At 47.5% G+C, this 10,291-nt stretch overlaps 1 protein-coding gene and 2 long non-coding RNA genes across 4 annotated transcripts in view; 1 reads left to right on the forward strand and 2 right to left on the reverse strand.

Moving 5' to 3' along the window:
- Positions 1–4,710: 4,710 nt before the first annotated feature.
- LOC103385687 (uncharacterized) lies at positions 4,711–5,212 on the reverse strand. 2 transcript variants are annotated; one of them, XR_522255.2, is made up of 3 exons: positions 5,050–5,212; positions 4,824–4,955; positions 4,711–4,749 (listed from the first exon to the last, which is right to left on the reverse strand). It is a non-coding gene; the product is annotated as an uncharacterized LOC103385687 (long non-coding RNA). The 2 variants fall into 2 exon arrangements; XR_001760717.1 differs by having other exon boundaries at positions 4,824–4,917; positions 5,010–5,212.
- Positions 5,213–6,612: 1,400 nt separating this feature from the next.
- LOC103385686 (uncharacterized) lies at positions 6,613–7,461 on the reverse strand. The gene is made up of 3 exons (XR_522254.3): positions 7,169–7,461; positions 6,843–6,928; positions 6,613–6,715 (listed from the first exon to the last, which is right to left on the reverse strand). It is a non-coding gene; the product is annotated as an uncharacterized LOC103385686 (long non-coding RNA).
- A 575-nt stretch (positions 7,462–8,036) lies between these two features.
- LOC103385685 (taste receptor type 1 member 3) overlaps positions 8,037–10,291 on the forward strand; it is a 15,072-nt gene continuing 12,817 nt past the window's right edge. The window contains exon 1 of the mRNA XM_025060033.1: positions 8,037–8,081. Coding sequence (XP_024915801.1) covers positions 8,037–8,081 — 45 coding nt within the window. The remainder of the gene's footprint in view (positions 8,082–10,291) is intronic.

Below are 10,291 nucleotides of genomic sequence, written 5' to 3' on the forward strand. Positions count from 1 at the left end.
GAGTCCCAGCCTGCTGCACTGCTGTGCTGTGCCCGGGCTGCAGGCTCTGTGCCTGGGCTGCTGACACACGCCCCCCCCCCCCCCCCCCCCTCCTCCCCCGGTCACCAGGAAGGCTGTTACTGGTGCATGATAATGGTGATGACTAGCATTGCTCACTCACCTGCCTGGAGTAATGCAATGTGGATTTTCCTGTAAGGTCACCAGAGTGACGCAAAGCCCGTGTCGCAGGAGCTCAAAGTGAGTCATCTTGGTGACTCAAGCGCAGTAAAGTTGAAGTCAGGAAGGTGGAAACGTCACAACTCTGACTCTGGAGGTCACAGCCAACATGTCAGCAGGTTGTCAGTTCAATGCCAGACATCCACAGATGATGGAGCTCTGATCAGACAAGTGTCGCATGTTGACATGAAGACGTTACCTGACGGCGTCAGCGGGACAGAGGAAGAATTGGGCTGCGGCCTACGAACGGCGGCCATGTTTCCCTGAGTGTTTCAGGTGAAGTATTCTACCCTCGCCGCTCTGTGCCGCTCAGCGTTTCCTCCTGCAGTAATAAAGTCCTTCAGAACTAAACCAGTCTGACACGTGGGCCTGAGGTTCCAGGATCTCTCCACATGGGTTTCCCATTGGACTCCCACGGGTCAGATAAAGGGATCTGGAGTCATCTGCACCAGCGCTTAAATGTTGACTTTTAAACGGGACGTAGACGTCTATAAAAATGTTTATGGCTCCAGATAAAATTAACATTCATGTCCGTCAGAATTAAAGGTTCTGGTATCTTTTAAAAAGTTATGGTCCTGTCAGCACCGGAGAAAAGTTCATCTGCTAAAGTCGAGCATGAAGAATTTAGTCCTTCAGACGTGTTTGACTTGGCTACTTGAAAAGGTCAAAACCTTATATTAACTCCAACATTAACACTGGATCAAGAGTCACTTCAGACAGCTTCACTTTCTTTATTCATTTATCATTTCTGGGTCTGATGATTGGTCGGAACTCTTCTTCTGGACAGGAACATCTGACGTCTCATCAGAACATCGGTGTCTTCCAAATGTCTTCATTCAACTTCTCTGACACCAAAAAAAAAACTGAAAATAAACCTTTAACAGAGTTTATTTTTGCTGGTTTGATTGAATCTGTAGAAAAACATCTGTTTTTGAAGTTTTCAGGAAGTACATCTGTGTTTTCAAGTATTTCAAATCATATAAATTATTCAAATAACTTTAATCCAGGACCCGGCCTGTTTCTTACAGTCGGGAGTTGACGTTGGTATGAAAGTTCGTTCTGATTCTTCTCTTTTTTCAGCTCGACCTGCAGCAGCGATAAGGAGTTCACAAACGACTGGAAACCTTTATCTGCACCTCATCACTGACCCAAGGAAAATGTCTCGCAGCCATCCAGAAACTTCTCATTAGTATTCTGTGAGCAAAGCTTAGTAACGTGGAGGCGGGCGACCGACCGACCGACCGACCGACCGACCGACCGCCGTCAAGTGCTGTCAGCGAACTCATTTTCCCACGGCCGCAAGTTTGACACGTGTCCTTTAATCAGCGGTCCCCAACCTTTATTGCACAACGGACTGGTAAAATCATTGTTTCCCAAAGACTGGGTCGTGACCCTCAGGTGGGTCGTAGGAGATTCTTTTTGGGTCCTCTCACATCATGTTTCCCAGGAGTTTACGAATAATTTCTATCGACTTCGGTCGCGAAGGTTTGTGACGAAGTATGTGTCCCCGGAAAAAACTTTGGGAAACACTGGGTGAAATGTCGGAATAAGCTTTGCGTGTTTGTGTGCGGTCCGGTACCAACTGACCCACGGACCGCCCCCGGTCCTCGGCCCAGGGGTTTGGGACTGCTGCTTTACACTGAGAGGAAAACATTCCTTCTGTAATGGCCTTCACGGGCTTTATTTCATTTGGCTATGGTGGACCGGCTACACCGGGGGGGGGGGGGGGGGTTAAAGTTTGATGAACATCGGTTCCAGTCCTCAGATCAGAGCTGGTCCTACGGTCCTCAGGTTACATGAGGTCCACGAAGAGTTGAATTCTACGACTCTGCTCCAGTTGGAAGAACCCGACCAGAACCCCGGGTCCAGGTTGTTGTATGTACGGTTCTCAGGGTCAGGGTCTTCAGTCTCGGCTGGTTCCAGATCATGGGCAGCTGTGGGGCTGCGATCCACCGGGGCGTTGGTCTCAGAGCTGCAGCTTGAACTGGATTTGAACTGTAAATACGGTGTAATTCTTTCCCTGACCTGCAGGTTACTCAGTCCATTGTGCAAACATGAAGGTTCCAGTCCTTGGGCACCGATTGCACAGTTCCACGAATCTGGTTGATTTGTATGCAGTGTTTGTTGAACGCGAGTTTTTGTGTACGGTAACGTATCGGAGCCACGGGGGAACGGCTGAGGAAAGAAACGCGTGATTGGTCCAAACATGGTCTGATGTGTGAGCCGCGATAATTAACTGGGAATTAGACGAAGTGCAGAGGTGACGGTGCAAGATAATACAGCTCATTGTTTATGTCTGTGCACATGTGGATGTGTGCACACAGTCAGGTTACAACACACTGGTGACACACACACACACACACACAAACACAGGCCAAAGACACGAAGAAGAACAAGTTTTACTGCTGGAGGGGGAGGGAGGGGGAGGGAGGGGGGAGGATCAATCTTTTATTTAACCCTTTAATGTGAGGCTGCGGCTCCTACATGTCTGCAGAACAGATACATTTGACTTTGAACTCCTGACCTTTTGGGTTTATGGTTAAACCAGAAAGAAACCAAATCTGATCTCAGTGTTGCTGATCTGAACAAAATGTCAACATTCCTAATAAATAAACAAACAAACATCCTTCTCCGTGTCCTGTGTGGGCCATAAGTCTGTCCTTCAGCAGGTCCAGGTGGTGTTACATCATGACACCGTAAACACCCCCCCCACAGTGTTCTGCCTGGCCCCCGATGGCTGACGTCCATGACGGGGGGGGGGTCCACCCCGTGGGGTATGAGGTCCACATGTCAACAACAGGCCCAGTGTTTCACAGGCAGCAGAGATTAGAGAGACAGGCTGAGCTGAGACAGGAGGGGGACGGGGGGGGGCTATGACACAGAACGTGGTTTTGTAACAATCACAACTGTGACCAGCGCAGGAAACAGGCAGATGTTTGTCCAACAGAACCTGAGGTACTGGCACCGAGGTAGTCAACTGTGCAACGATTGCTTCACATCAGAAAGTGCACGGCGTTCCCTTAACGTAAAGCACGTCCTGTACACGATTGTCGATGTGAGCGAGACGTGTTGTGCAATAACATTCCTCCTCTGCAGGTCCGACCGATCTGAGGCACACGGAGACAGAGGTTCTGAAGCACAGAACATCCGGCCCACTTCAACAGCTGCACACGTCCATCGTCCAGTTGTCGTCGTTTGCACCTCGTGCTGACGCAGCAGCACGAAGACTCCGGCTGGAGCCAAACTTACAACATTTCACTGACAGTTTTCACCTTTTAAAAGCGCTGTCCTTCTGTTGGTTTGTTATATTAATCCCAGCTTCAGCAACTAGAGATAAAGTTCACACCACTGCCATCTAGTGGCTGAGGTATGATTTACACCAGGGTAAAAACTTTAGAACCAGTGTTTCCAGTGAACAGACATTAAGGCAGTAAATAACGTTAGCTAACCTAGCTTCATTAGCACTGAACCCCTGAGAAGGTAATTAAAATAAGTGTCAGAAAATTTAGGATTTCTCAGTAACGTTAGAGGAACTTTAAAAACATTTGCCCCGACTCTGACCTTTCTCCTGGAGGCTAAAGGTTTGAAGTTACCAACATGTCTGCTGTTTTTCTGTTGTCCTGGACAGAACAATTTCCAACGTGACTGAAAAGACAGAAAAAACAAAACAAAAACAGATTTAAAGCCAAATGAAAGGGGTTTTTTTTTAAACCACCATCTGAATGTGTGACCAATCAGAAAGAGACGAGGTCTGAGGAAGGTCTTGTTGGAGAAAAGGTTTTATTTTAACTTCAACATCTGTAGAGTACATTCATGTCAGACAGCTGACTGACAGACCATAATATGTCTCTACAGTAAACTATGGCAAAACAAACCAACAGTGATTATAGTTAGTGATGGTTAACCTGAGCTGAAAACTAGATACATATTACAGTCAAACAGGTGGTTTGGTTAAAAACAAATAAATAATACAAAAAAACAAAAAACTAAGGCAACCATCCTGAATCACCATGGTTCTCATGTGTAGTTCTGGATGTGGCCACTAGGGCACTGATGAACCAACTACAGACTTGAAACCAGATCTTCAGTCAGTCTCTTCTAAAAGACTTCACATTCAGTGTTTACATTTTTGGAGGATAACGTTGTACCATGGACAGACAAAGTCCCAGAACCAGATGGATCCAGGTCTGGTTCTGGAGACCGCCTCCATGACACAACAGTCAGTAAGAATTCAGGACTGGATTTTAAAGCACCAAGAAGAAAGGAAGACAGTGGTGGGGGACAGAGGTGGGGGACAGAGGTGGGGGCGGGACATCCAGACCATTGAACTCTGACTGATGACAAACTAAAACGGTTCTAAACCTGGGGTCAAGTCTGTAGTTGAAGTCTTCAGTGACCAAAGACCAGATCTTAGAACATACATGGTAAGTCATGGTGGTCAACTTAAGAAGACAAAAAAAAAAAAAAAAACCCCCCCCGTCTCCCCCCCCTGGGGGGGGGGGGGGGGGGGGGCTGGGTCCTTGGGTCCAGAACCTGACGATGAAAAAGTCCAGTCAGTTTTCTACATGACAAACTGATCGTAACAGAGATGATAATTTAACACAAACCTCAGGGAGGACAGGGAGGACGACCACAGTCCGACTGAACCAGACCAGGATGGAGCTTCTCCAGGGTCGTAGTCTCAGGTCTGCTGGATCCAAGCTAACAAGTTAGCAACACAAAGAACCAAGGACTTAAAGCTGTGAGGACATAAAACAAGGACATAAAAACCTTCAAAGTCCTTCAGTTCTTACCCATGTCCTCCACGGTCACATGAACCTCAGTTCTGCTCACCTCAGGTACAGGATCCACCGTCTTCAGGTCTGGTCCATAGAACGGGAGTCACATGAATACACACCGACCCGTGTGGAACAGTCAAGTACGTTCACAAGAGTACAGCACAGATACAAAGTCAAGTACATTTACAAGTATAATCTGACAAGTACAAAGTATACATTTACAAGTTAGAAGACAAAAAAAAAAAAAAAAACCCCCCCCGTCTCCCCCCCCTGTACAAGTATACATTTACAAGTACAATCTGACAAGTACATATACAAGTATACATTTACAAGTACAAAGCCCCCTGTACAAGTATACATTTACAAGTACAATCTGACAAGTAAAAGTACGAAGTACATTTACAAGTATACATTTACAAGTACAATCTGACAAGTACATATACAAGTATACATTTACAAGTATACATTTACAAAGGTACTAGGAGAAGCAGATTCACATGATTTGGAGTTCTGGACGTCCATGTTGGTCGACGCTGAAAAATCACTCTTCTCAGCAACTGGAGAGCCAGAAATTCACAGCAACATCAAGAGTCAAGGAAACGACGGCGACGTCCAAAAGTGGGGAAACGACGGCGACGTCCAAAAGTGGGGAAACGACGGCAAAGTTGAAATTTTGGAAACAACCGCAAAATTATAAGTGCATAAGTAAGAATGTTGCTAAGGGTCTAATTATTGGGATACAAAGAACAGGTGGCAGGTTAGCATAGCTGCTAGGACGACGTGCTGTTTGTACTGCTACGTCCAACACATGCAAGGCACGGCGGCCTGGTAGAGGACGGCAGGCACGGCGGCCTGGTAGAGGACGGCAGAGGCACGGCGGCCTGGTAGAGGACGGCAGGCACGGCGGCCTGGTAGAGGACGGCAGAGGCACGGCGGCCTGGTAGAGGACGGCAGGCACGGCGGCCTGGTAGAGGACGGCAGGCACGGCGGCCTGGTAGAGGACGGCAGGCACGGCGGCCTGGTAGAGGACGGCAGGCACGGCGGCCTGGTAGAGGACGGCAGGCACGGCGGCCTGGTAGAGGACGGCAGGCACGGCGGCCTGGTAGAGGACGGCAGGCACGGCGGCCTGGTAGAGGACGGCAGAGGCACGGCGGCCTGGTAGAGGACGGCAGGCACGGCGGCCTGGTAGAGGACGGCAGAGGCACGGCGGCCTGGTAGAGGACGGCAGGCACGGCGGCCTGGTAGAGGACGGCAGAGGCACGGCGGCCTGGTAGAGGACGGCAGGCACGGCGGCCTGGTAGAGGACGGCAGAGGCACGGCGGCCTGGTAGAGGACGGCAGGCACGGCGGCCTGGTAGAGGACGGCAGAGGCACGGCGGCCTGGTAGAGGACGGCAGGCACGGCGGCCTGGTAGAGGACGGCAGAGGCACGGCGGCCTGGTAGAGGACGGCAGGCACGGCGGCCTGGTAGAGGACGGCAGAGGCACGGCGGCCTGGTAGAGGACGGCAGGCACGGCGGCCTGGTAGAGGACGGCAGAGGCACGGCGGCCTGGTAGAGGACGGCAGGCACGGCGGCCTGGTAGAGGGACGGCGGTGGCGGGGGGCTCGGAGAGGACAGGGGAGGCACGGCGGCCTGGTAGAGGACGGCAGAGGCACGGCGGCCTCAAAGAATTAGAAATAAACGACGTTCCCTACCATGTTGAAGATCTTCAGGATGAACATTCTGGGGGAAAAAAAAGCCAAGAGGAGACGAGTCAAGGGGAGTACTGGAGTGATTGCTACATTTGTCAAATCATTACTTTCTAATTAAATAAAAAGGTTGGTAACCCAGGCCTGAGGGTGACACTCACCTTGTCCTTCAGTTTCAGGAGCGTACTCCGACCCTGGACAACGTCAACCTGGTCTCCGTGTGAAGAATCCACATCTGGTTCAAACACTGTTGATGACGAGTTCAAGACAACGTTTGTTTTAGAAACGGACAACAGAACAAACTGAAGCTGTGATGAAACGGTCAGATATGATTTAATGAATAAACACATCCTGACGCGGGTCTGAAGTTTCAGCAAAGTAACTTAATTAAAAACCGTTTTCTCTCAGTCTAAGCCGTTTAGCTACGTAACTAAAACACATGGTCGAAACGCCAAACGCAGGGAACAAAAATCTAAACGTTTCTCACCGTTCGGTCCGAGATGTTCATCGACCAGGTCCCGCCGCCAAATAAGAACGATCCGCGACACCTGTGGCTTTTAAAGGGACCGGCGGACTGCAGCGTCTGACGTCACATGGCACGTGCGTTTTATGGGTTTCCTGTCTTCCGCTACCAATATTCCGGTGTTAGTATGTTACAGCGTAGTTGACACAGCGCCATGTGCAGGCTGGGCATATGTACTACAGGGACCGGAGTTCGTTTGGCGAGAGCCGAGAAAATCATCCGTATCCTGAAGCAACTGCACTCGGTTCCTGTCGTCTCGGAGGGCAGCTGTGACGTCACGGCCTTAGTTTTCATTGGTGTTAAATCTGCTGTTGACGAGTGTGTGACAGACGTGTTTGTTTGTTGGACATTAATGGAAATACGGAACGAATCGCGTCTCAAATTGGGTCAATAAGCAACGCAACATTTAATTGCCGTTACTAAATTATGATCAAGATTACTTTACGGGAGGGCGACCCTACCGGTGGGGCAATTGAATTGATTGATTGTAAAAGACAAAAGCTATAAAAACGGATTCACTGGACGGTTGCAGGGTTTTGACTTTTCCATGTTGCAATAGCTGCAAAAAAACGTCTTTGTTATAAATTATTTGAGGTCAAATCTTGTTTTTAGATTTTTTATGTATACAGTTTTGGTCTTGTCATTCTTGCAGGTCTACAGCTCCAAATAACAGTGGGTGCTCTGCGCCATAATCCACCAGTTTGACACATCAGATCCAGACAGCAGCACCGAGCCTCAGCGGTGTTGTTGGACGCCTGTGCACGTTGGCTAACAAAGGAAGTGACGATGGGACGGGCTGAAGTGAAGAACAACGTGGTTTTCTTACGTCAAGATGACTGAGATAGAAAACAGAGGGCCTCCATTCACCTGCCCTCAGGTGATAAGCTCTGACATCAGTCTGGGCCCAATCACAACGTGAATCTTCCTCTTCTTTTTCTAGAAGTAGAAGAAGACGTTTTGAGTGAAATGCAGTATTTTTCTCCTGTGAGGCCAATCAGAAACATCGTCACCGCGCCGTGGATTTCTCCTCATTAACCTATTAAATGAGCTAACTTAACATAACTTAACATAACTAACCTATTAAAATGAGTCTTAATATCATCAGAAGTATTTTCAGGAACCTCTGCCAGATCCTGTGACGGTACAGTGAAACTTTACATGTTGGCTTTCATTCAAATGATGTGACAGATAAGAAACTAAAGCACAGTCTGTCTGCACGTGTACGAGGACGAGAACGTCAGGATGAAAAGATGAGCCCTGCTGCGGGTTTATACAAATACCTTGGGAGGAAATGTGACAATTTTCTAGTTGCTATGAAAAGTAATGTTTGCAAATGAACATGGAAACCTAGCCCTGAGGCAAACCCACAACCTGAAAACAAATATTAGAGTGTGCAGTTAAAGAGACACTGCTCTCTGATGACATCATCACCACTGGACTGAAGACAGGTTGGAGTCAGGGTAAACAATAAAGTCAGCTCTTCATAACTCCCTTGACTTTTAAAGTGATCACTGATCGTTCCTTATCAGGTAAAATTACTCTAGTTACAGATGGAACTTGTGCGTAAACATCGCCACCAACTGGTTAAACACAAACTTATCACACCAATCAGTCAGAAACATTTAAACACTTAAAATTACTCTAGTTACAGATGGAACTTGTGCGTAAACATCGCCACCAACTGGTTAAACACAAACTTATCACACCAATCAGTCAGAAACATTTAAACACTGCCAGATGTTTGAACGACAACAACAACAACGACAACAACAAGGGGTGAGACGGTAAAAACTCACCGGAGCACAGACCATAAGCAAATTCCTCCAGATATCTAAGAACCACATGCATAATAAACACAAATGTGACAAAAAGAATGAAAAACAAACATACAGTGTTTTTTTAAAAGTATATTTATCTATACATAGATATATATTTGCGATATATTTCTCAAAAAGAATGAAAAACAAACATACAGTTTTTTAAAGTATATTTAAGTAATATTATATATAGTAATATTATAGTAATATTATAGTAAAGTATATTTATCTATACACAGATATATATTTGCGATATATTTCTTTCTTTTTCCATCCTTCACTATCCTCCTGAGTCGGCCTCTTCAGGAACCTTGAATTAGTACTTGTTTCCTTAGGGGAGGGTTTTTTAGTGGAACACAGGTGGAGCAACACTGGAAAGATAAGTCAAGGGAGTGAGTCCTGCTGTGTCTACACCCTCGGGCGTGAACACACACTTCAGTCGGGTGTCTTCACGTTTTTTTTGTTCTCTTTAAACGTATAAAATCAGACATAATTGTTGTTCTTCTTTACATAAAAACAATCCTAGATTTTTCTTTTCAAACGAAGCTGTGTAGCCATCGGAGCTCCCGTCTGGTACCGTGAGGATTACCGATACTTAATATGTATTATTTTGGGTGAAAATGATGTAAATAAAGATCATTTGTTGATATTGAGAAGCGTTGTGTTGTTCTTGAATCTGTCGTGTTAACAAACGATGTTGGTCTCCTCGACGCTGGAGTCGCTGTGGCTGGCACATTATAAATCAGTTCAAATGTCCCTCACACCAACCCTCTGACCTCTGACCTCTGGCATCATCACAGCACTGCCACCTACTGGATGTTTTCTCTCCTTTGGACCACTCAGTGGAAGGGTTAGGGTCAGTCTGTCACCCATCGTCCCCCCAGTGACATCATCATCAGCCACGTCTGTTTCACTAAATGTTGAGTCACATTCCTGATGAAATCCCTGAAAACCAGCGTATCGTTGGATGTCGTGACATTATTGAAGGCCGTCGTCTGAACCGTGACCTCAGGTTGTTTCATGTCAAACCACACATGTAAATGTCCAGGGGTCAGGGGGCAGGACAGGGAGGGGTCGGCCACACTCTGTGGCTGCTTAGCTCTGGATTTGCCTACAGCAACATCAGCTGTTTGACACGGACACACACACACACACTCACACACACCTCCGTCAGCGTGACTCCATCATGTTCTGCCCTGTTGCCCTGCTGCTCCTCTGCTGCCGGGTCGCACCGTGCCTCGGGGCGAACGCTTCCCCAGAACGGTTCAGC

Source organism: Cynoglossus semilaevis, chromosome 11 (assembly GCF_000523025.1).
Source record: "Cynoglossus semilaevis isolate Cse_v1.0 chromosome 11, Cse_v1.0, whole genome shotgun sequence".
Classification (NCBI taxonomy): domain Eukaryota; kingdom Metazoa; phylum Chordata; class Actinopteri; order Pleuronectiformes; family Cynoglossidae; genus Cynoglossus; species Cynoglossus semilaevis.